Consider the following 27,416-nt stretch of genomic DNA (forward strand, 5'->3'; position numbering starts at 1 on the left):
ACACTGGAAGCCCTGTCTTTGTAACTTTTTTTTTCTTTTTTAACTTTCCTTGAACTTTTAGCTTTCTTTGATTTCTGTTTTTATACTTTGTTTGTGTTGGTTTTTAACCTTCCTTTAAAAAAAAACCTGCAATAAGGAAAAATTACAATTTATTGCTGCCAAGGAGTGATTTATGTCTATCTGCAAAGAATAACTTCAGGAGAGGGATTTTCCTCAGCTACCACTGGGGAGAAAGGAACAAAACGAACTTCCTTCTTTGTAACTTCCTTCCAGATATTAAAAAGGGCCATCATATAATTCTCTATTCTTGGCTTGGTGTCCTGATGTTCCTCCTAAACAGTAGTCAACCCTAATTTATATCTTTTCCTCTGATGGCTTCTTAAAATCTGCTGCCCACAGCTGGCCACAGAAATTGTGTAGTCCTCAACCATTTCTTTAGTGACAGTGAAAAAAGTGACTCCTGACCATTTTTCACATGACGATTGAAGCACACGCCCCCCATGGTCATGTGAGCAAAATTCATGTGCTTGGCAACTGGCATGAATTTATGAAGATTGCAGTGTCCTGGGGTTATTTGATCCCCTTTTGCAACCTCTGACAAGCAAAGTTAAATAGGGAAGCCTGCTTCATTTAACAACCATGTTACTAATAATAACGGCAGTGATTCACTTAATAACTGTAGCAAGAAAGATCATAAAATGGGACAAAACATGTCTTGCTTAGCAATGGAAATTTTGGGCTTGTTTGTAGTCAAGGACTACCTGTATGGAGTTGATCTTGAATCTGGAGGTTTCAGAACAATATATCCAGTGCCCAAAGATATTACAGTATATTATCAATAATCTTCTAGACATCTTTTTTAAGAAACTGAATGTTAGTGTTTTATTTTAATTAAATCAAACATTCTGAGAAAGTTGAATTCCATACTACATGTTGTACTTTTTCTTTCTTTCAGAGTACACAGTTCCAACAACTCATTAAACACAGCATAATGAGAATAAGATGCTAAAAGAAGGTATGGATTAAAGAGTAAAGTTGTTAAGATTCTGTAACAATGAAAAAAAAAGTCCAGAATGCAACCTCATTTTGGCTTAAGGTTATAAATAGAGTTAATTTCAGTATAGAAACTTGAATACATAGTCTATAAGAAGGACCCTTGAGGTCTCTTATGTTAGCAGTTTACAACACAAGCTTATTTGGAGTAGATTCAATATGGATTTTAAAAGCTTATTAAAACACATACAAAAGACCATCCTTCAAATGTTTCCAGATTAATACTATTTGAAGTGATTATCAGCCCAGCTGCTGCAGGTCCATCGCACTCTCCTTGCCTGCCTCCGAAAACAGTGAGCCAGGCTTCCAGACCGCAATTGCATCGTCCGAATATTCCGTGCCATGATTTCATAATAGTTTAGGATTGCCTGATCTCTGCAGACAAGAAGAAACAACTGTTATCACCAAGGAATGTTGCTCAAGAGAGTATCACAGGACATACATTGCCTTTCTTTCCTCAGAAAACCCCCACGGCAGACAAGTCACTGGCTCACTCTTTCCCGTGTGTGGCTGCCGGTCACCCCCAAGGTCACCGGAAGCCCCGATGAGCTGGAGCTGCATGTGTCAATCCCAGGGCCTCAGCAGAGCCCCAGCAACATTGCAGCTCCAGCTGATTTCTCTGCCTGAAGATTGCTCGTGGCTGCTGATCATCCCCAAGGCCACTGGAAGCCCTGATCAGCTGGAGCCACACGTGCCAATCCCGGGGGCCCAGCAACAAACACCACAGTTCCAGCTGACTTTCCCACAGGCCTCTCTGGCGCTGCTTCAGCTAACACACACACTACATACTCAATCATCTCCTACTACTAGTCTGCTTCCGGACCAGATCTAAACACATTACGGGCCAGATCGGGCCTTGAGTTTGACATGTCTGGCCTGGAGGAAACATTTGTAAAAAGGTATTAGAAAAGCAAATTTATAAGGATAATGCTCTAGAATACCATTTTTTGAACAAGGCAACTTTAAGATATGTGGACTTCAACTCCCAGAATTCCCCTGCCGGCATGTTGCTTGCCAAGTTTGAAAACACTGCTCTAGAATTATTATGATCCAAATTCTAATATTTCTAGTAATTTGAGTTTGATCTCATCCGTAAATTGATTCTATTGAACAATGAAATACAGACATGTCTCATCCTTTCTGTAAAAATAACCGAATGATAAGAGGGTAAAACTCAAGACATTTTATGTGACATGGTCCCATCCTACCTCTCCCCTCCATCCAGTGGTTTAGCTGCTATGCAATCATAGTATGTGTTCAGCTTGAGATAATAAATAACAACAAATGTTGAGAGCCTCTTGTGTGAAGAATGTTGACGCATTCTGTGTTTGGGCAAATATCTAAGTGCACTCAAGTTATTAACTCAGTAATCCATTAAAATTGCATAGAGATTTTATCAGTGCAAATTACCAGGAAATCCAGAAATGGCATGAACCAAGATCTATTTATTGAATTGAACTAGTTATATATTTCTGGTCGCAGTTTTTAGCATCAAATACCAAACTCTATCGTATACTTTGTAAGGTCAACCATATTATTTACTTTACATTAATTCTATTCTGAGTAGACATAACATTTAGAGAAACAACATACAGAAAAAAGTGTTACATTGAGAGGTAGCGTAGAACTACCATTGAGATCATGCTCTTTGTTTTGAGTTAGTCAAGTCACTGTGGAGTTAGTAGATAAAATCAGGGGTGTCAGAAAAAAATAACTGCTGAAATCCAGTTTTCAAGCTGCACTCTAACAGTCAACCTAACTGAAGGTTCTTCCAATACTCAGTTCACCCATAATGTTAATCTTTTAGCTGTATATTGTGCAAAACCAGCAGTGACAGCTTAGTTAACAAACCTGGTGTTAACATTATCAGGGCATCCATAAAATCTCTAAAAGGTGTCTAAAAATTCCAAAATTAAGTATTTCAAAGTATACATATTTTAAACATGCACTGAAATTTCATAAGACACTAGGAAAGAATTCTAAAATTTCTCCACAGTTTAATAATATTCTTGCAAATAACACCACGGATCTTCCTATAGCAAGATCAAACCAAATATGATTTAACATGATGCAAAATCTTAACCTAAAAAGGTATTCTCCAATCTGGTGTTCCCAAGAGGCAATTTCCAGCTGTGTTTATTAGAGAATTATGTAAGTAAAATCCAGATACAGTATCTAGCAGTACCAGGTTGGGGTTGACTGCCCTGTAAACATCATTAATGGCTGGGAAGCTTGTCCAAATTTCAAGAAAGCCCATTATTCATAGGGGAAAAGTTAAGACGGTCAAGGGATGGGAGATGGGCAAGACTTTTATTTCCCTCTCTTTGCCCAAGACTCTAGAAAATGCCAACAGTTAGTACAACATCTGGGAAAAGAGACCAAGAGTCTGCCACATTTCGCAATTTGGAGGGCAATACAGTGGTGGGCAAAGAACTCAACCAACATCCCTAAATTAGTTAAGACACTATGTTGTTTTTCAACACAATTGAAGGGAATCTGGTCACATTTTGTTTCTACTGTAGTTGTATTATCACATATAACAAGAGATAAGACAACTTTTGCATGCATATTAACCTGTTAAAGAGCTGGGTTGTTCCATGCAGGCAATCTCTGTGTGTGTTAATGAATTCCAAGAAGATCAGACAAAAAAATGAGACAAGTTTTACCTTGATGGTTTTTATCTTCAGTTACAAATCAGAGCAACTCTCATATCACTAGTAGATGGGAAGAACATTAGGAATAAAGGGTTTATAAACTGAAATGATAATGACATTCAAACTACTTCAAAGGGACCACCGAGATGACAGAGTTAGGTCCCTGTTAGCAAGTAGCAGTCCTTAAAAACACAAGACTGGGAGACACCGACTCACATTCTTTCCGTTAAATACATTTCGAACAAGATTCACTCCTCCAACCATACCTCTCTTATACAGGTAATCCTCGACTTACAACTGATTTAAAACCATTCATTCATTTTGTGACCATTTAAGTTACAATAGACCTGAAAACCCCCTTCATGGATTACTGCCTTGTCGTGGCGAAGGGGCTTGCGTAATTCAATGAAGCTATGAGCTATGCCGTGCAGGGCCACCCAAGACGGACAGGTCATAGCAGAGAGTTCTGACAAAACGTGATCCACTGGAGAAGGAAATGGCAACCCACTCCAGTATCTTTGCCATGAAAACCCTATGGACAGTACCAAAAGGCAAAACGATATGATGCTGGAAGATGAACCCCTCAGGTCGGAAGGCGTCCAATATGCTACTGGGGAAGAGCAGAGGGCTAGTACTAGTAGCGCCAGAAAGAATGAAGCGACTGGGCCAAAGCCGAAAGGACGCTCAGCTGTGGATGTGTCTGGTGGTGAAAGGAAAGTCCGATGCTGTAAAGATTTTTTCTCCATAGGAACCTGGAATGTAAGATCCATGAATCAAGGAAAGCTGGACGTGGTCAAACAAGAGATGACAAGACTGAACATTGATATCTTAGGTATCAGCGAACTAAAATGGACAGGAATGGGTGAATTTAATTCAGATGACCATCAGGTATACTACTGCGGGCAAGAATCCCTCAAAAGAAATGGAGTAGCCTTCATAGTCAATAAAAGAGTAGGAAAAGCAATACTGGGATACAATCCTCAAAATGACAGAATGATCTCAGTTCGAATCCAAGGCAAACCATTCAATATTACAGTTGTCCAAGTCTATGCCCCAACCACCAGTGCTGAAGAGGATGAAATTGACCAGTTCTATGAAACCCTACAGCACCTTATAGAACTAACACCAAAAAATGATGTCCTTATCATCATGGGGGATTGGAATGCTAAAGTAGGAAGCCAAAAGATAAGCGGAATAACAGGAAAGTTTGGCCTTGGAGTACAAAATGAAGCAGGGCACAGGTTGATAGAATTTTGTCAAGAGAATACGATGGTCATAGCAAACACTCTTTTCCAACAACCCAAGAGACGGCTCTACACATGGACATCACCAGACGGTCAACACAGAAATCAGATTGACTATGTGCTCTGCAGCCAAAGATGGAGAAGCTCTATACAGTCAGTAAAAACAAGACCAGGAGCTGACTGTGGCTCAGACCATGAGCTTCTCATTGCAAAGTTTAGGCTTAAACTGAAGAAAGTAGGGAAAAGCACTAGGCCACTCAGGTATGAATTAAATCATATCCCTGTTGAATATACAATAGAGGTGACAAATAGATTTAAGGAATTAGATTTGATAGACAGAGTGCCTGCAGAACTATGGACAGAGGTTCGCAACATTGTACAACAGGTAGCATCCAAAACCATCCCAAAGAAAAAGTAATGCAAGAAAGCAAAATGGCTGTCTGAGGAAGCTTTGCAAATAGCTGAGGAAAGGAGGAAAGCGAAAGGCAAGGGAGAAAAAGAAAGATATGCCCAATTGAATGCAGAATTCCAGAGAATAGCTAGAAGAGATAAGAATGCCTTCTTAAATGAACAGTGCAAAGAAATAGAAGAAAACAATAGAATAGGGAGGACCAGAGATCTTTTCAAGAAAATTGGACAGATGAAGGGAACGTTTCATGCAAAAATGGGCATGATAAAGGACCAAAATGGCAGGGACCTAACAGAGGCAGAAGAGATTAAGAAGAGGTGGCAAAATTACACAGAAGAACTATACAAGAATGAGCTTAACGTCCCTGATAACCACGATGAGGTGGTCACTGACCTCGAGCCAGACATCCTAGAACGTGAAGTGAAATGGGCCTTAGAAAAGCTGAGCAACAACAAAGCTAGTGGAGGTGACAGTATTCCAGCTGAGCTATTCAAAAACTTAAAAGACGATGTAGTAAAAAAGTTCTACACTCAATTTGCCAGCAAATTTGGAAAACTCAACAGTGGCCACAGGATTGGAAAAGATCAGTTTACATTCCAATTCCAAAGAAAGGTAGTGCCAAAGAATGTTCAAACTATCGCACCATTGCACTCATTTCTCATGCTAGTAAAGTTATGCTTAAAATCCTACAAGCTAGACTCCAGCAGTATGTGGATCGAGAACTACCAGAAGTACAGGCAGGATTTCGAAGAGGCAGAGGAACCAGAGATCAAATTGCCAACATACGCTGGATCATGGAGAAAGCTAGAGAGTTCCAGAAAAACATCTACTTCTGCTTTATTGATTATGCTAAAGCCTTTGATTGTGTGGATCATAACAAACTGTGGCAAATTCTTAAAGATATGGGCGTACCAGACCATCTTATTTGTCTCTTGAGAAACCTATATGCAGGCCAAGAAGCAACAGTGAGAACTGGACACGGAACCACTGATTGGTTCAAAATTGGGAAAGGAGTCCGGCAAGGCTGTATACTGTCTCCCTGCCTATTTAACTTATATGCAGAGCACATCATGAGAAAGGCAGGGCTAGATGAATCAAAAATTGGAATTAAGATTGCCGGAAGAAATATCAACAACCTAAGATATGCAGATGATACCACTCTAATGGCAGAAAGTGAAGAAGAACTAAAGAGCCTCTTGTTGCGGGTGAAGAAGGAGAGTGCAAAAGTTGGGTTGAAACTAAACATTAAGAAAACGAAGATCATGGCATCTGGCCCTCTCAATTCCTGGCAAATAGATGGGGAAGAAATGGAGGTAGTGACAGATTTTATTTTCCTGGGCTCCAAGATCACTGCAGATGGAGACTGTAGCCAAGAAATTAAAAGATGCTTGCTCCTCGGGAGGAAAGCCATGACAAATCTAGACAGCACACTAAAAAGCAGAGACATCACCCTGTCAACAAAAGTGCGTATTGTCAAGGCTATGGTCTTCCCAGTTGCAATGTATGGCAGTGAAAGTTGGACCATAAGAAAGGCCGAGCGCCAAAGAATTGAGGCCTTTGAGCTATGGTGCTGGAGAAGACTCGTGCGAGTCCCTTGGACTGCAAGGCGATCAAACCGGTCAGTCCTAGAGGAGATCAACCCTGACTGCTCTTTAGAAGGCCAAATCCTGAAGCTAAAACTCAAATACTTTGGCCACCTAATGAGAAGGAAGGACTCACTGGAGAAGAGCCTAATGCTGGGAAAGATTGAGGGCAAGAGAAGAAGGGGACGACAGAGAATGAGGTGGCTGGATGGAGTCACTGAAGCAGTAGGCGTGAGCTTAAATGGACTCCAGAAGATGGTAGAAGACAGGAAGGCCTGGAGGAACATTGTCCATAGGGTCGCGATGGGTCGGACACGACTTCGCAGCTAACAACAACACAGACCTGAAAACAGTGACTTATAACCAGTCCTCCCACTTATGACAATTGCAGCATCTCTATGGTTACGTGATCAAAATTCTGGTGCTTCACAGCCAGCATGGACTTATGACAGTTACAACATCCTGGAATCATGTGGTCGCCATTTGCGATTTTCCCAGCCAGCTTCAAATAAGCAAAGTCAATGGGGGAAGCCAGATTTGCTTAATGACCATATGATTCACTTAACCGTAGTGATTCACTTAATAGCCATTGGAAACAAAGTCATAACATCGGGTGTAACACCCACCATTCTTAACAATGAAAATTCTGGTCTCAATTGTTGCCATAAGTCGAGGACTACCTGTACACTTTTTACACTGCAGACTCAGCAATTGGAATACAAATAGTTCATGAAAGAGGCAGATTTGGTCTGGAAATTGCCAGTTGCTGATGAGTGTTTCATAGGACCAAAGGACACATTTTGGATTGATCTGCAGACCTCAGAAATAAGCTAACTTACCAAATGCATCCAAAATCTGGGACCTATGAGTCCTATGGAATTGAAATTTGGCACACAACAGTCATCAATGTGAAAAATGGTCATATCCACACAAAGTTATCTGAAGTCCAACAATTGCCTGATTGCAGGCACCATTATGGACAGAGGGATGAGAATGGTAAAACCATTTTGGAACTCACCTCTCCTCTTGAACAATGATGTCGTTGAAAGCATGAGAGAGGCGCTTCAGTTGGCGAATGCCTGTTGAGACCAGTTCCAAGTCACAATCCAGCTTCCTGCCAAGACAAAGAGAGGCCGGCAAAAGTGAAGAATGAATTGGGCCATCAATGGATGGCACTTTTCTTTGTCTCCAGTTCATTCCTCCTCTTTTCAGAACAGGATAATAATGCCAAACATATCCTCACGATTAATTGGTGGCCCATATTACCATAAAATACAGGCATAGACATTGGATTTCAGGAGGGATTCAGCTTTTTTTTTTAAAAAAAAAAAGGATAAAGCTGGTTTTTTTACATTTTAAAACTGGGTTTCAAACTGGAATAGATTCTTTTGCATATTCTTGTCAGCTGTCTTGAGTGCCTGAGGGTGGGAAAAGGGACTATAAACAAAGGAGAAAATACATTTCTGCAGGCAAGATGAGCCTTTGTGGTTAAATGGAACTAAAATAGCATATTTTGGAATATCTACATTGAGAAGCCAGAGTAGCAGAAATGTGTTGACTCTGGACCTGGTATTTGCTAATAGCAAATTGGGAGGACACTCTTTTCTTATCATTAGGCAACTAGCTTAGCAAAAATCACACAAGGTGACAGCATCTAGCTAACCTTCTCTGAGCTCAGAAAAGTTTAATCAAGGATAGACCTAGTTAATGGTAATCTCAAGTTAAGACTGCCCTGGAGAATCAAGAAACATCTTAGGAGGAGAAAGTGGCAAGTCACTCACGTTACCTCTTAGCTTAGCAAATGTCCTACTTACCTTCTCACAGCAAGAGAAACTGGAGAACCATATGGGCTTCTCAAGGCTGCAGCCCTCATGGATCTCCGGAGAGGCAGGAGGTTTTTCTTACGCTGACAGGACCCAGACTTCTTGCTGGATGGGGATACAATCCTTGTGCTGGATGTTGGTGTTGAGATGGAAGCCAGTTTCTTGTTTTGACAAGGGGTCCGAGGAGAGAGATTTGGAGGTTTTGTGGAACTTCTGCTCTTGCCTCTGGGGTCCTTGGCCAAAGAAGCTGCCAGAGCACGAGAGGGAGCTTGGCAGCTTCTTTGCATTTTCTGAAACACAAAAGCAGTTTTTACTGACACTAGGAGATGATGGGGATATTTGCCAGATTGCAACTAAAAGCTTGATGAAATCTGAAAAAGTTTTCAGAAATGTGCAAAATGTATCCACGGATCATAAAAACCATTCCCCTTTCTATTATCATTATAATCACTTTTAATTATATTTTATCAAAATCATTTAGGTCAGATGGGCAGTGTATAGGCTTTATAAATAAATAAAATTATAATCATTCTAGGCACACTCATTGGGGAGGAAGTCTGAGGTTTACTCCCCAGAACAGGCCTTCAGTTGCATGATTATGGATGCCATCTTGACTTTTTTGGACTCGCTCCCTGTGGTTATTCTTGGCCTGGAGGAATGGATTACCAAGAGTATCTGTACCAGCTGCGACTTTTAATTCAAAGTTTAATGCCTTCCCATTCAAAGTTCCCTGTCAGTTGTACCTCTATTTTGGTTTTGTTTTTTAAAAATTTCCCATCAAAAGATTCCTTGATGAGCAAAAACATGTTAAGTTAATAATATCTGAGAATTTCAAAACAAAGTTCAACCAGCTTTCTAGACCATAGATGCATATCTGCTCAATTCTTTAGTTTCTCATGAATCACACTCTGTCTGTACCTGTGACATGGTTCCAAATACATTTTTGGCCGTTCTTGTAAGCATCTGGAGGTTTGAGCTTTTCTCCTTAGCCTCCAGGCTCTCCCAAGTTGGATTCTCATCAAAATTCATTTTTACTTCTTTTAAAGGCATTCTCTTCCGGAGGGACATCCGTACACTATTCATGTTCAGAGAAGACTTTTTCCTGAATCGATCTGGCATGGGACTCTCCTCAAAGTCAGACAGGATCTGATGGCTCCGCCAGCTGATGCTTGATCCCATAGTTTGGAACACAGATGCCATCCTCCCCCAGGGCTGAATTCTTGAAAAACTTTAAAAGAAAAAAAATGCCCACTGAAATTTCTAGTCCACAAGTTCACAACATGGGGGAGAAGAATACTTCTTGTTGCTAGTGTCATTAACGTTATTTGATAGATACTGGGCAATCCCCTACAAAGAACTGTCTACCTTTCTGGATAGTAGGGACATTTAACTTCTCAGAGATATGCCTGCAAAAGGGTTGTCTTAAAGAGTGGTCAGTCAGTAGTCAATCCTTAATTAGAAAGAAATTGAGATTGCTTTCCGCTATCCTCTTTATCCACTATCCTCCAATGTATTCCCTCAACATCTCAACAACCACCCAAGATTTATTTTTCGTAAATATTCTCTAGGGCTCATTAAATATTTTACTCCATCTTTGTGTTTGTGTGTGTGTTTGTGTGTGTGTGTGTGTGTGTGTGTGTGTGTGTGTGTGTGAGAGAGAGAGAGAGAGAGAGAGAGAGAGAGAGAGAGAGAGAGAGAGAGAGAGAGAGAGAGAGAGAGAGAGAGAGAGAGATCTCTCAAGGAAATAATATTCCTTCCCAATTTTCCCCCAGAACAACCCTGTGAGATGGCTTGGCCCAAAGTTACCCAGTAGCTTTCGAGCCTCAGGGAGGCCTGCAACTCACAGGTTCCTGGTTTCTAGCCCAGCACCTTCACCAAACTGGCTCTTGATGGAGATTCTTAGAAATAAACTTAATGCTCAAGGTTGATTGGTTTTGCAGCAGGCTAGGATCCTACTTCTGATTTTTTTTAATTAAAGGACATTTAAATAAAGAAACACAGCACCTTAAAGTATGTGAAGGGCTACCACTTGGAAAATTCAACCTCTGTTGACTAGAGGGACAATAATCAGCACTGATTTGTGCAAAACATTGAGATAAATATCATTAAGACAAGCAGCAGTTTTTCAGACATGCCAGTTCTAAATTCTTTAGTTTGAAAAGATGCTGACTTTATGATCTGAGGTTTGTCCAAAGTTCAATATAATAATAATTGATTGTTTTCTTGCAGACATGTCATTATCCAACTAGGTAACCTAGTTGGCTAATGAAACATCTGCAAAAAAATAAAAAAACAAAACTCAGCAGTAATGACTCCAAAGGTTTACTCCCCAGAACAGGGCTTCAGTTGCATGTTACAACTGAGCTACAAATATTCTTTCCTATTAACAACAGTTATTTATCAACTAGAGTATATCTGGTCAAGGTTAACCACCCACCACCACCCAGTATAGAATTTGTGGCAAATCTGCTATTTGTCTTAAGGTATTTACTGACTGATTCAAGATTCCACAAAAGGATATTTGCTTGTGGTTTCCTCCCTTTAAATGCCAAACCGAAGAGGTTGCCATGGGTCAGTAAAAGGGTGTGTGTAAAAAAAGCTCATGATGTTGGACTTCCGGTGGCGGCGCGGCGCCGAAGACAGCCTTCCCGGGCTGCCCGCGGCTCAGCTGTTTGTTTTTTCGCCCGAAACAGCGCCGATCAGCTGTTCGGGCGAAATTGAAGCCCCCTCCTCGGGAGAAGAGGAGGGGGTGAGGCCCCAGGTAGGGGTAGAGTTCTCCGGGGCCGCCTGAGCTTGGAGCTTGGGCGGCTGAAGGATTGAACTCCCCCGAAGCCTGGGTTGCTCCCAGCTGGCCGGCGTCTCTGCTCCGAACTTCTTGGAGCAGAGCCAGGCGTCTGCGAACCATCCCTGCCTGAAGAAAGGACTATGATTTAAAGGAGCAGGCAGAGCGGTACAAGAGGCAAAGGTGAAGAGGATTATTTTACTATACTCTCTAGCTTGTTGGACTTTTTAAACTTTAAGTGAAAGTGCGTCATAATTGAGGACTAAAAGATGGCGGCGAAACCTCCCCCTAAAACTCTTCGGAGCGGTGGATCCTCGCCGGTGCAACAATCATCACTACAGGCGTTGCACCCTCCTGAAGCGCTGACATCGAAGGACTTACGAGATGCTCTGGATAAACTTTTGGAATCAATCAATCAATCAATGGGTGATAAATTTGCACAGATGGAGGAGAAATTGGAGAAATTGGAGGAGAGAATGGAAGAGAGGATGGAACAGAAGTTCAGCGTGATGAAGGTAGACATTTTGTCTTCAGTGCATAAAGTGGCGGAATGTGTGGAAGAATTAGATGAAAAAATGGATGATCTGGCTCAAAGGAATGCTATATTAGAAGTAAAAGCACAGGAGAATGAAAATGCAAGAGACAAAGTGGAAAGGGAGTTAAGCCTAGCCCAATATTACCAGATGCAGTTTGCTGTCAGAATCAGAGGTTTAAAAGAGAATATTAAAGAAGATTTAAAGCAGCTGATCTCTGAGGCTCTCGAAGTGGTATTAAACCAGCCAGCATCTGAAATAAGAGCAGCTATGGATAAAGTGTTTCGGGTGAATTCATGGATTGCCAGACAGAGAAAGTTGCCTAGAGATGTGGTGGTTTATTTTGCAAAAAGAGAGATTAGAGATCAGGTTATACAAGCTGCCTATGATGCTAAAGTGGTGATTGCTGAACAAGAAGTCTTGGTTTTAAAAGAAATTCCTCCAAGGATTTTAAGGGGAAGGAAGGACTATACATTTCTCGTGCATGAGCTTAAGCAAAGAGATATAAGGTTCAGATGGGAGATTCCAGATGGGCTGATGGTGATGCATGAAGGTAAAAGGTATCGGCTGATTACTGTGAAGCAAGCGCGTGATTTCTACAATAATGTCTTAAAAGCGCATTTGCAGATGATCTGGTTGTTACAGTGACCCAGCCAGAGAACTCTGTTGTGGACCTGATGGAGATAATAACACAATATGGGAAGGTTTCTGGATTTAAAGTAAATACACAGAAAACTAAAATTTTGGCTAGAAATATGACAGTTTCACAGAAGGCTCTCTTAGAAGGATTAACTGGATTTGAGATTGTTAAAAGGGTTAAATATCTGGGGGTGATTTTGTCGCCCTCTAATAGAAAGTTATATAAAAATAATTATGAAAAACTATGGGGGAAAATTCAAAAAGAATTGGAGAGTTGGCAAAAATTGCAATTGTCTTTGTTGGGACGGATTGCAGCAGTGAAAATGAATGTCCTGCCCAAATTTTTATTTTTATTTCAAATGATACCGATTCTTAAGAAAGATTCTAACTTGGAGGAATGGCAGCGTGGTATCAATAAATTTGTGTGGGCAGGGAAAAAGCCACGAGTTAAACTTAAGATTATGCAGGATACTCGTGAGAGAGGTGGCCTTAAATTGCCTAATTTTAAATTATATTATGAAGCTGCTGCATTAGTAGGAATAAGCGATTGGATTAATTTGACGCAACTGAGGTTATTAAATCTTGAGGGCCATGATTTGTTGTTTGGCTGGCATGCATATTTGTTGTATGATAAGAAGGTAGATACTGTGTTTAGGATGCATATTTTAAGACAGGCATTGCTGAGAGTTTGGAAGAAGTATAGACATAAGCTAAGCAGCAAGATACCATTGTGGGCAATTCCAAAACACGCAATAGAAAATATACATGCTGGTTTCAAACATGATGTGACTACGTACAAGGAAATTTTAAGCCTGGAAAGGAATGTTTGGTGTTTGAAATCATATAGCCTCTTGCGAGAAGAGAAGGTTGTTCAAACTTGGTTTCAATATATTCAATTACGGGCCAGGTGGAAAGAAGACCAGAAAAATGGATTTACAATGACTGATGAAAATTTGATAAAGCAGATTAGAAATCAGGGACCAGCACATATTAAACGGATATATCTTGCATTGATAGAGATTGACTCGGAAACAGAGCTTGTTAAGGATTGTATGATAAAATGGGCCCAAAACATCCAGGAAGTTATTACAATGGACACGTGGGAAAAGATTTGGGTGAGGAACGTAAAATTTACTCAAGCTCAAAATCTAAGAGAGAACTTTTACAAAATGTTTTATAGATGGCATTTAGATCCTAAAAAGCTTGCAAGTATGTATCCGAATTATCAGCCTAAATGTTGGAGGTGTGGTGATGAAGATGCGACATATTTTCACATATGGTGGACATGTAAGAAGGTTAAGGCTTTTTGGATAAAAGTCTGGTGGAATATGCAGAAGATTTTTAAACAGAGGATAAAGTTTTGTCCGCAACTTTTTTTGTTGGGAATAATTGCAGACGCTACAGTTGTGGACACCAAGCTGATGTTGAACTTAATTACGGCGGCAAGACTTTTGATAGGCCAATATTGGAAGAAAGAGGAACTGCCGACCATAGAAGAGTGGACTTTAAAGGTTTCCGACCTGGCAGAGATGGCGAAGATTTCGGCCTATTTGAAAGATCATTCGCAAGAACGTTATATTATGGAATGGAGAAAATGGATTGAGTTTATCCAGAACAAGTATAGGGTTAAGAAGTTTTATGTAGCATTCGAATAAGTCTTCTTTCATTTTTTTCTTTTTTTTTCTTTTTTTTTCTTTTTTTATTCTAGTTTTTTATATATATTTAATATTGTTAAGGTGTGTCTTATCCTATATAAGCTAGAGAGTGATGGATTTTAGAATTTATAGTTGTTAGTATATGGTTGTTTATGATTGCCTTTTTATATATATATACCTTGTATTTAGCTCTGGGAAGTCGGGGGGGGGGGGGGGAGGAGGGGTGGAGGGAGGGGGGGAGGGAGGGAGGTTGGGGGGAGGTAGGGGGGGGAGCAGGGAGGGGGAAGGGGGTTTTTTTAAAGGAAAACTGTATTTTAAAACTTTTCAATTAAAAAAAAAAAGCTCATGATGTTGATGGTGAGAAATGCAAAGCAGGAGATATAATGCACCAATCCCTTGGGGCCTTAATCAATACATTGCATAAATAAATCCGATAAAATTATTATGGACTTGAGAACCAGCAGGAAGTTGTGATTAAGTGCTAGAATAGTAACAGGGAGACTTCAGCTTCTAGTTTTTCCTTAGTCACAGAAACCAGCTGAGAAACCAACTCTCTCTAGGCCCAAATCAGCATCGGGTGGGCTCTGGGACTAATAAACACACACAGACCTTTACCCCGTCCTGGCATTATGTGTTGGGAGCTTCACTGTGAAACACTAGGCTAGCACAATGCAACAGCAAACATCTCTGCATCCCTGCAGAGATAAACATTAAGAAAAACATCATCAGGGACTTGGCCAATCACTTGTTCTTCAGTCACTAAATTGTGTCTGACTCTTTGTGGCCCCATGGACCATAGCACGCCAGCCCCCCCCCCTCCCACTTTCTCCAGGAGTTTATCCCCATTCATGTTCATTGCACTGATGACACTATCTAACCATCTCATCCTCTGCTGTCCCCTTCTCCTTTTGCTTTGCTTTTCCCAGCATCAGGGTCTTTTCCAGCGAGTCCCCTCTTCTCATTAGGTGGCCAAAGTATTTGAGCTTCAGCTTCAGTATCTGTCCTTCCAAAGAACAGTTAGGGCTGATTTCCTTTAAGATTGGCTGATTTGATCTCTTTGCAGCCCAAGGGACTCTCCAAGAGTCTTTTTCCAACACCACAAATCAATCTAATCGCTACTACAATTATAATGGAGCTAATAGGACGGGGAAAGGCCAATCTCGCCTTTCTTCCCTTCACTCCAACTCACCTGCACCGCTTGTTATTTAGCTAGGCCACCCCGGCCTTCGCCCAGCTTTCTTCTCTTGCAAGATTTCAAATGAGGCGCCGGGTCTTTCGCGCCCACCGGATTGGCTGGCGTCTAGCGCTCCTCCTTCTCTTCCTCCTCCCGTTCCCCGATTGCACGGAAAAAGAGCGGAAGGACGAAGTAAGTGAATGTCGTTGGGAAGTTTGCTCCGCGCCGGCTTATACCACCGATCTCCATCTGTGTTGCTTTTCAAACGCTTGCTTGTGCGCCCAAAGGAGCAGCAGGCTTTATCGGAGAGTAGCAGAAATTAGGCAGGATATAAGTTTAAACGATCTTAAAGTTGGCCTTTGTTATTTTACAGACACGTGTATTGCTGCTGCCTGATTCAACAGACTGTAAACAGCTTACTTAGATCGTTGCTATGAAATAATAATTGGTTATATTTAAAAAGCCAGATCCAGTCTGTTTTCCATTAAAACCCCTTCTCATCAAGTTTTGTAAGAAAGTAAGGCGTTTCCCCCTGGATTTCTAAAGGAAAGCAGAATGGGACCTCTATGATAGTCTGCGAGTCCCAACCAGTGGGTGGTGTGGGCAGATTAAATGTGTTCAGGAGATCAAATGTGTTCAGAAGTAGCCTGATATGAGTATGAGGGACTTTGTATAAAATGGAAATTCAGAAAACGACAGAAGCTCAGGCTGTGCAAAGTCTTCAGGTGTCATATAGGGCCCAGGATCCAACAATAGCTTCCCAAAGTTGTGTTGATGTCACTTTACTAAGCTATCTGATCCCAGGCAATTGCAACGCTTGGATTGTGCCCTAAGAAATTGTAGATTGAACCAAGACAGTAAGACATTAATTTCATTGATTTGATATGCAAGTTGGCTAGGGAATTCTGGTAACAAGTCCACAGATCTTAAAGTTGCCCACATTAAGAAACAGTGTTTATTGTATTAAGTGAGTACTGTACTGTTCTTGTTTTGAGCTTTTTTTCCTTACTGGGTATGATATGTAGCAGGCTCTAAGGCAATAAAGGCCACCTAATGAGGCATCTCTAAGAGTCAGCTGTCTTTTTATTGAAAAGCAGGCCAGTGAGACTTCAGCAATGTTCAATATAGAACAGGAAGTTCACAGAGTGTTTCTTGTTATGGGAATATTAAAAGACATAATATGGAAGTATAGCACCAACCCACTCTAGTTTGACTTTGGTAAAGAAATGTTATTGCAAAGTTATTATGATGTTGTAAACTACCCAGTCACTTACCGTATATGAGATGAGAAATGCAGAAATTTAATAAATGCAATTTCAAAAATTTATGTCTTCTAATTACCATGATCCTGGACTATACCTTACATTCTCATTCAATATGATAATAGCTAGAGTAGGAATTAGATAGGCACAAAGGTGGATGTTACATTGTGATTAATATATATATGTGTGTGTCAAAGAATGAGGTGGCTGGATGGAGTCACTGAAGCAGTAGGCGTGAGCCTAAATGGACTCCAAAAGATGGTAGAGGACAGGAAGGCCTGGAGGAACGTTGTCCATGGGGTCGTGATGGGTCAGACACCTAACAACAAAATATATGTGTGTGCATGTACATATATGTGTGTATATATGTGTATATATCACATGTATGGGTATATATTTTCTTTTAAGAGTGAGCATCAGAATTTCGTTTTTAATGTGTGTCATTGTGTTCACGGAAAAAAGTGACAATAAAGCTTACTCTATCATCATCTTATCTTAAACTATGTTAAGATAACCACCAAATAAAATACTTCGTGAGAATTCTTTAAAATGACAAATTCAAACTGGGCTGAATAGAAATCACAAAAACCAAATGAGGAAAAAGCATAAGGTAAAAGAGCAGCTAAAATTTCCTTCTATTTCCTTCTTTGTGGGAAAGCACCATTGGCCAGCTGCTATAAGGGAGGTGATTACTGAAGGATGAATTATACCAGATTGGGCTTTTGTTTTTCTATATAGCTAGATGACATTAGCAACGTCAAAGTTAATCAAAAGAGTCAAAAGCTTATTTGTGAGCATTTAGTGCAGGTATCCTCTCATCTGGTGACCTTCCCAAGTATTGGTTATAACACCCATAATCTTAGGTATCATTGTCAAAAACATAACTCCTTTTAACAGAATAACAGAGTTGGAAGGGACCTTGGAGGTCTTCTAGTCCAGGGCTTTTCAACCAGTGGTACGGGTACCACCTGTGGTACATTGGCACCTGGCAGGTGGTACGCGACCATCCTAGAAAAGTGGTAGTGGGAGAGGGGAATGAGCTGAACCGGTGGCAGCACCACACAAGCCTGAGCAAGAGATGGCTGGAGCTGCAGGGCTGTCAGGACTCAGTGAAAGCACCAGGATCAATGCTTCTTCGGGGCTATCAGGGCTCAGTGGAAGTGCCAGGATCAGCGCCAGGCTCCAGCTGGAGCTCGGTGCTGATCCTGGTGCTTCTGAGCCCAAAAGAAGCACCGATCAGCTGGAATGTTGCCGCATCTCCAGGGTCTTGTGATTTACATTCAGATGCTTGGCAACTGATTCATATTTATGATGGTCACAATGTCCCAGGGTCATGTGAAGTGGCCAAAACCTGCTGCAACCACCCAGCAGAGGGAGGGAAATAAAAACCAAACACCCCCCACACCCCACCCCCACTGCCAATCCTCAACAGTAATGCTCACAACAATGAAAACCTCGGACAGGAGGAAGAGCACCATCAGACAAGTGTCTTGCTCAGCTGTCTTTTCGGGCACTTTTTTCAGTGCCATTGTAACTTGTTTTTGACACCTTGCTAGGCGACTGGTGGTACTCGGATGTTGCCATATCCTAAAAGTGGTACAATGGGTGAAAAGGTTGAAAAGCCCTGTCTAGTCCAACCCCTTGCTCAGGCAGGACACCCTATACCAGACATGTCAAACACAAGGATCCAGCCCACAAAGTGGTTTCATGTGGCCTGTGAAGCCATCCTGGAAACAGTGAGGGAACAGCCCCCACTGCCTTGGCCCTGGCCCAGAGACCCTCCTTCTGCCAGAGACCCTCAGATCTGTCCCACTCCTGCCCAGGCCCCCATAGGTACCCTTGATGCGAACGATGTAGAGCTGGCCACACCCACCCAGTAGGCCATACTCTAGCCACGCCCAACCAGTAGGCCACGCCCACCCTGGCCATACCCACCCGGCCCACTGAAGGCAACCGCAATGCTGATGCGGCCCTCAATGAAATTGAGTTGGACACCCCTGCCCTATACCATTTCAGACAAATGGTTGTCCAATCTCTTCTTTAAAACTTCCGGTGTTGGAGCATTCATAACTTCTGGAGGCAGGTTGTTCCACTGATTAATTGTTCTAACTCTCAGGAAATTTCTCCTTAGTTCTAGGTTGCTTCTCTCTAATTATTTTCCATCCGTTGCTTCTCCTGCCTTCTGGTGCTTTGGAGGATAGCTTGACTCCCTCTTCTTTGTGGCAGCTCCTGAGATATTGGAACACTGCTATCATGTCACCCCTAGTCCTTCTTTTCATTAAACTGGACATACCCAATTCCAGTGACCGTTCTTTATATGTTTTAGCCTCCAGTCCCCTGATCAGCTTTGTTGTTCTTCTCTGCACTCTTCTAGTATCTCAACATCTTTTTTACATTGTGTCAACCAAATGTGATCTTACCAAGGCATTATAAAGTGGTATTAACACTTCACCTGATCTTGATTCTATCCCTTTGTTAATGCACCCTAGAATTGTGTTGGCTTTTTTGGCAGCTGCAGCACACTGATATTCTGCCTTACTTATGTGCACCTCTTTCCACTTTTTATACTTGTCCTTTTTGTCTTTCAATTTATCAGAGTTCTTTATGCAGCCTTGCTGGTTTCTTTTGAGAGCTGTTATTTTTTCTTCTTCGTTGGTATTGTGCTATAGGCTTTTATAATCCCACTTTTTAAAATTTCCCAAGCTGCTTCAGTTGTTTTCCCCTTGAGGATTCTCATCCATGGAATCCTTCCCAAGCTCTAAGTTCATTGAAATTAGCTGTCTTAAAATTCTGAGACTCTAGTTTGACTTTGTTCTATTGCTTGTGCTTGCATAATGTTGAATTCCAATATTGTATGATCACTCCCCCCACCCCCCCAAGGTTCCTGTAGCTTCAACACCTTCTATCATTTCATCTCTGTTAGTGAGAATTAAATCCAATATGGCTGGTCCCCTAATTCCCTTCTCTACTTTTGGGAAGACAACGTTGTCTGCTACGTTTGTAAGGAACCTGTTTGATCTTCCACTAGATGCAGTGTTTGACTCCCAGTTGATGACAGGGTAGTTAAAGACCCCCATTACTATTGTGATGTGCTTCCTACATACTTTAATTAACTGACTAGCAAAAAGTTCATCTATTTTCTGTTTGGTTGGGTGGCCTCTGTCACTGCGTGGGTTTTTTTAGTTTTGCCAGCTTCGCTCATTTCTGTCTACATTTTCCCCTGCTCTCTGCACCTGTGTTACTATCTTATCATGTAACCATAGTGAATGTCACATGTTTCAGCCATGTTATGGTTTTATTCTGTTTTGTTCTCCTAAGTGCGCATGTCTACAAAAGTTTTCTCACTTTTACTTTGTATTCTGCCTGATGAGAGATGTAGTTAGTTAGGAGCTTTTCTTTTGCTTTCCAAGTAAAGATTCATTTACAGTAGAATATGCCTCAGATTTCTTTCTTTGATGTTCACCATGCATCAAATGAACCACAGTTGGTCGCCCTCTGATAGGGGAGTAATAATCCTCCCCCGACATTTGGTAGCAGAGAATGGTTTGTTTTTATTTCAAGATTTATGGATGCTGATAAGCATTATTCAGTTAGTTAGTCCGCAACTGAGGAATGCCGTGATTCGAATGCTGTGATTAAACTGCTGAAACATGCCGAGGAAAAGGAGAAAGAAGAAGGCCGGTTATCAGTCTGCTGAGGAGGAGACAGCTATTTCACAGAGAAAGCTTCCTTCCAGTTTACAGACTCCGTTGGCATCTGCTACACGTCTTGGAGAAGACAATGCAGCCTCTGATATCAGGTCAGTCTCACCGTTTTCTGATTTTTCAGACTCTCAAGCTGATGCCCCAGTAGTAACATATACTTGTGGGGATCAAGCTGCATATGAGAGGCATGGTGCTAGACCTAAGGCTTCACTAGGGAAGGAAGTGATGTATTATCCTCCTAGCCCTGAGCAAACTATGCATGAGAAGGCTCTTCAAAGCTATTGTGATCAAATTGAGATGTTTGACAGAGAGCTGCAGCAGGCGAAGGCATATGCATCCATGATTAAGCAGCAGGGGAGAGACTCTGCTGGCATACACATTCCAGAGTCGGCCATATTGCCTACTTCTCCAAAGCCATTGCCACACCCACAATGGAGTATTGTGTCAGACAAATGGGAACAGAAGGCTCCCACGTCACAGTCTCATGACCAAGTGCAGTATCAAATGGCAAAGGTGCCTGCATCTAATGTTATAGCACCATCTGCTGGCGAAGCTGCTTCACAAGACAGAAATGAGTTACTATGTGGCTTACGTGAGAAAATGCAAAGATTGGAGCTCTCTTTTTCAAAGATGTCTATTAATGAATTATTGCTCCAAGCATCTGGTGCTCCAGCTAGAATCCCTATTAATACTGCTACTATCCAGGTTCCTGTTCCAGATAGTGCACAGCAGCCTTCAGCCCAAGTGCAGCCTCCACTGGGTTCTCAAATACAAAGGCCAGTGCTAACTGCAGGCCAATTTAATGTAGCAGCTCAAGTGCCAGCGCCTCCTTCTGGCCAGGGTGGAATTGCAGCTCCAGTACAGCCACACCCAGCACCAGTACCCAGGGCAGCTCCAATTCAACTGCCGCAGGCACAGGCGTCTCCTGCAGGCCAATTCCGAATTGCACAACCTGCACAGCCAGTACCTCAATTGCATGTTCCTCAACAGGCACCCTCTATTGTACCACTGGCTGGTGATTCAAAATTGAAGCAGTCAGGTCAAAATTACAGGGCATGAGTCAGTGAAGTTGGACTTTTGCTCCGTAGAGAAGGTACCCATGTGATGGTATTTAATCCTCCTGCCCAGCCATGGACTCCTGACATATGGGACTTGAATAATAGAGCAGGCACAACATTATTGATGTCAATGGACACTGAATTGCAGCTCACATTTTCACAAGATGCAAGTGCTCAACAAATTTGGGCTCAATTAGAAGCATGTTATCGGCCTACGTCAATCGAGTCTACATGCTTGCTTTTGTCTGAGTTCCATGGTTCGAGGTTAAAACCTGGTGAATGTATTGGAGAACACTTAACTAAAATGAAAGGAATAAGAAAAGAACTGGGTGAAAAAGGTTATCCAATTGATGATTTTCAAATGATCAGCATTATCATTAACTCTTTGAACTATGAATGGAAAGATGCTGTTACCAAGATTAATCAAGTGCCTATTGCTCAACGCACAGTGGATCATGTATGCAGAATTTTAACTGAAGAAGAGGCACTTATGCAAGCCGCGCCACATTTAAGGGAACCACCTGCATCAAGAGCTCCAGCGAGGCGTCCCTTCCGTGGAAGAGTCTACGTTCCAAGGATGCGAAGATGTTACATCTGCAATCGTGTGGGACATGCCACGCAGGATTGTCCCCAACAATGTCCAGCGCCCGCCACGTACCAGCCCAGAGGAATAGATCCCAGAGGAGGCAGAGGTAGAGGCGGACGATGTGGTCGTGGTCCCAGGCGTGATTCACAAGCTCCACTTGCCACATTGGCTTTAACCAATGATCCACAACTTCAACCAGAGTACGACAGACAACTTCTTTGGACTTTGGACAGTGGAGCAGCATTACACGTTACCTATAGAAAATATACAGAGATGCACGAGCCTGAATCTGAACTTCGTGAGCTTTACTCTTTCAAATCATCCTGTTCAGGTCATGGGAAAAGGAACTGTTTACATTGAAGAGCTCGGTGCATTCATTCCTGATGTGTATTACGTATCATCAGCTAATAGTAATTTGCTTAGTCAGAGTCACTTGTCTAGGGTATCAAAATTCCAGGTACATCATCTTGAAAAAGCGAGTTATGTAGTTAAAGATGGAGATATTGTTGCTGAAACCATGTTGATTGGTGGTGTTTATTACATAAAGCCAAAGTCTAAGCAGCAAGAGCAGGCAAGTGTACAAGCTCCAAAAAGGGAGAGCACAGGCCCAGTGAGAGATGTCCCAGAGAGAGATCATGTTGCTACTCCAAAGGCTTCTAAAGCTAACAAGAAGACAAATAAGACACAGGTTGCTCACAGCAAGCCTGAGGTTCCTAATAAACATGCTAATGTTGAGAATTCACTAACAGGTAAACCTTTGCATTCCAGGTGTATCCATAAGTGGCATAGAAGATTGGGTCATGCCAGTTTCCGTGTTCTGAAGAAGATACCAGAGTTCGCAAGAGGTTTGGATCTAAAGGGGTGCAAGGTGTTCTTGGATTGTGCTGTCTGCAAAAAATCCAAATCCAAAGCAGCAGCAATTCCAAAACATGCTACACGCCTGTCAACACGTGTTTTTGATTTGGTACACACTGACATAGTGGGTCCTTTTACACCAACACTTGGTGGTAAAAGATATTTTTTGACAATTGTTGATAATTACTCTAGATATGGATATGTATTTCCTATGAGAGAAAAATCTGAGACCTTTCAGATCTTTAAAGACTTTGCCGCTCTTGTATATACCCAACACGAAGTTAGCATCGCTAGAATTCAGAGTGATCGTGGTGCTGAATTCATGTCTCAGCGTTTTCAGGACTGGATGCGTAGGAATGGCATACTACACCAGACTTCAGCTCCTTACACTCCGGCTGAAAACGGAGTGGCAGAACGCAGAAATGGAGTCCTGCAAACAATGATGCGTTGCCTCCTTGAAGATGCTAACCTCAGTCTCCCATACTGGGGTGAGGCTATTAAATATGCTAACCATATCATCAACCATACTTGGAGTAGTGTGATAAATCAGACCCCTTATTTCATGTTATATGGACACAAGCCTGACCTCTCACATCTCCATATTTTTGGCTCATATGCTATGGTGAATATTCCTTTAGCTCAAAGAAAGAAAGGGGGTCCTGTAGCAAAAAGAATGAGATTTATGGGTATTGGTGATAATTCGAAATGGAGCAAATACATTGACTCCCATCATGTAATAGTGATTTCACAATCTGCTACTTTTGAGGAAGATGCTGACTGGTCCCTGATTCATTCTAATAATCCTGGAGTTTATTTTCCTAGAGATGCTGCTAATGCCACGCAGCCTGATGATCAAGATGCACAGGCAAATGTTCCTTCCACAAGTTCTTCTCAACCTACTGTTCCGTCTTCGCAAGCCGCCGATGCTGCCGCTGACAACAAAGATGAAGACGAGGACGAAACGGAAGAAGAATGGACGGTTGTTGCGAGACATTCCAAGAGGACCACAAAGGGGATTCCTCCACAACAATATTCGTGGCAAGTAACGAAAGCACCTTTACCTTTGATTTGTAATGTTACACTTCCTCCTGAGAATTTCACACAAATCAAATACTGTATCTTCCTGAATCAGAGCAAGATAAATGGCATGAAGGCAATGCAGGCTGAAATGGACAGTCTAAAGAAACTTCATGTGTTTACGCCTGCAAGCCCTCCAGCAAACAAGAAAGTTATTGGCACTCGATGGGTCTACAGAATTAAAAAGAAGCCAAATGGTGAGTCATTGTATAAGGCCAGACTTGTAGCCCAGGGTTTCGCTCAACGTTATCCTGAGGACTATACAAATACCTACTCACCCACAGTTCGGACTGAGAGTGTGAAAATCGCCTTAGGCACTGCAACTATCCTTGATTTAGAGATTTTCCAGTTTGATGTTGAAACGGCTTATCTACACACTGATCTTGATGAAGAAATCTATGTGAAAGGTCCTCCAGGTTTCCAACAGCAAGAAGGGGATACTTTGGTTTCTACACAAAAGTCTTTATGGTCTGAAACAGTCTGGTTTAATGTGGTACTTATGTCTTTCTGACAAACTAAATTCAATGGGCTTTATTAAGTCTGAAACAGATGAATGCGTGTTTACTAAAAGATCTGATAATAGGTATGAGATAATTCTTGTTTATGTTGATGATATTGTTTATATTGGTCCAAATAAGCAGATGAGTGAGAAGTTTGCTAAAGCTTTACAACAGTTTTTCACATTGAAGTCTTTAGGATATATTAACACTTATTTAGGTGTTCAAGTTGTCAAAACTCAGAAGGGGTTTAGTCTTACACAAGAAGATAAAATTGAACAACAATTGCATCACTGCAACATGAAGGACGCTAAACCAGTGAGTATACCCATGCAAACTGATTTTCACAACTTGACACATGAACCAAGTCCTGAGTTTGAGGATCAAACACTTTATCGCTCAGTCATTGGGTCGCTGCTGTATATTAGTAGTTGGACTAGACCCGACATTGCATTTAGTGTTAATCTCCCATCACGACATGTAGGCAAAGCAAAACAGTTTCACTGGACATGTGTTAAGAAACTATTGAGATACCTAAAACACACTAAAAACATGAAGTTATTGTTAGAACCCACACATACTGACTATGCAGTTATGTTGTTATGCAGATTCTGATTGGGCGAGTGACAAGCAATCACGTAAAAGTACTTCAGGTTACATGATGTTTTTAAATGGATGTCCTGTTTACTAGCATGTGCGTAAACAGAATTTTGTTTCTTGTTCATCTACTGAAGCTGAATATGCTTGTGTTTCAGATGCATGTAATTCTCTAACGTGGTTTGATGCTTTAGTCACAGATATCTGGACACCTCCGATTTGACCGGTCACTGTGATGGAAGACAAGGAATCTGTGGTTTATATATCTGAGAATCGCTTTACAGGTTCCAGGTCTAGACACATCGACATCCGTTACCAAAATATAAGACAAGTAGTTAAATAAGGTTTTGTTAAATTGCAGTACGTGCCTACACATGACCAGACTGATATGCTGAACAAACCACTTCCTACAGCTCAGCACGAGTATCTGCGTAACAAGATGTGCCTTATCTGAGATCTGCGTCGCTGACAAAAGAAGGGGATGTCACTGCGTGTTTTTTTTAGTTTTGCCAGCTTCGCTCATTTCTGTCTGTACATTTTCCCCTGCTCTCTGCACCTGTGTTACTATCTTATCATGTAACCATAGTGAATGTCACGTTTCAGCCATGTTATGGTTTTATTCTGTTTTGTTCTCCTAAGTGCGCATGTCTACAAAAGTTTTCTCACTTTTACTTTGTATTCTGCCTGATGAGAGATGGTTAGCTAGGAGCTTTTCTTTTGCTTTCCAAGTAAAGATTCATTTACAGTAGAATACGCCTTGGATTTCTTTCTTTGATGTTCACCATGCATCAAATGAACCACGGTTGGTCGCCCTCTGATAGGGGAGTAATAATCCTCCCCCGACAGCCTATAGTATACATGTCATTTCGCCCTTTTTACGTATATTGACCCAAATGTATTCAAGACAGTTTTCATCATTGTTGTGCTCTATTTCTGTAGAGATGTAGTTATTTCTTATATATAGTGCAACTCCATCTCATCTTTTATTTGGTCTCTTTCTTTTAAATAATTTAAATCTCTCTAGCTGTATATTAGAAACTTGGAGCTGTGGCAATTCCAAAGTTAAATATTAAACAGCACTAAACCTTATTGTAGAAAATAACTGTGTTCAGCATATGATGTTTTATGTGAGATGGCTTAGGCCAGGGGTAGGCAACGTTGGCTCTTTTATGACTCATGGACTTCAACTCCCAGAATTCCTGAGCCAGCAGCTGGCTCAGGAATTCTGGGAGTTGAAGTCCATGAGTCATAAAAGAGCCAACGTTGCCTACCCCTGGCTTAGGCTAAGAGAGGAGTGGCCCACAGCTGATTTTCAGGCCTAAGGCAGTACTAGAACTCAGTCCGAGTCTCCTGGTTTCTAGTCCCTATACCTCAACTGCTAGACCAGACTGGTTCTAGTGGATTGAATGGCTGCCCTGCACAATAGCACTACAATCTCAGGACAAGATATTTTTGGTTTAAGGGATCAGAGCTGTCACATGTACTCCCTCTGCACTACCAAATGCGTATTTTAAACTTCAAATCCCAAACACTGCGCAGCCCCACTATTTTCCTTTCATTCTAATTTTTTTCTATTGCCTTTACCATGAAATATTCCTTAAAAATCAATTGTAACTTTCCTATTTTTTCACAAGTCACTGATTAAGTGTTCTCGGGAATCCAGAGCTTGAACTCTTACTGTAAAGATGCTTTGTTTTTTCCCCACTCATAGTTACCATAACTAATTTGGCTTTCAATATAAAATACACTTTTTTTTCTTTTGTGGTTTCAAGCACAATGGGCAGGGTTGGAATTTTGAGTTGTTTTTGCTTTGTTGTAGATCAGGTACTATTGAAAGACTTTTTTCTTTTAACAGAATAATTCCTCTGGGCCCCCAAGGTTATAAAATCCTTTGACTAAACAGGGAAGGTGAAAAAGATATCTGCAGATGCTAAATGGCCAACCTGTCTTAAGGTATCTGCAGAAAGGAAATTGTCACATCTTATACCAGCCTTTCCCAGTCTGGTACCCTCCAAATGTATTCCCCAATGACTGCCAAAGAATTCTGGGAGTTGTGGTTTCGACAAATTTGGTGGGCACCACCTGGGGAAGGATAAATTATCCTATCAGTAAAAAGACAGACTATATGTAGCCCTTGTCAACCTAAATTATTGCATGTGCTGCCACCATTCCATAAATAATACAGAAAAATAATAAAATGGATTGCCATTTTACTTGAGTCACAAAGGTAG

At 41.5% G+C, this 27,416-nt stretch overlaps 1 protein-coding gene across 1 annotated transcript; it reads right to left on the minus strand.

Annotated features, from left to right (window-relative positions):
- Positions 1 to 1,277: 1,277 nt before the first annotated feature.
- PIMREG (PICALM interacting mitotic regulator) lies at positions 1,278 to 15,663 on the minus strand (the record flags this gene model as incomplete). The annotated part of the gene is made up of 5 exons (XM_083348404.1): positions 15,555 to 15,663; positions 9,685 to 9,985; positions 8,758 to 9,056; positions 7,962 to 8,057; positions 1,278 to 1,428 (listed from the first exon to the last, which is right to left on the minus strand). Exons 2-5 carry the CDS (start codon positions 9,964 to 9,966, stop codon positions 1,278 to 1,280), a joined length of 828 nt encoding a protein of 275 aa, XP_083204530.1. The 5' UTR covers positions 9,967 to 9,985; positions 15,555 to 15,663.
- Between the last annotated feature and the right edge of the window lie 11,753 nt (positions 15,664 to 27,416).

This window comes from Vipera ursinii (genome assembly GCF_947247035.1).
Source record: "Vipera ursinii genome assembly, chromosome: 1".
Classification (NCBI taxonomy): domain Eukaryota; kingdom Metazoa; phylum Chordata; class Lepidosauria; order Squamata; family Viperidae; genus Vipera; species Vipera ursinii.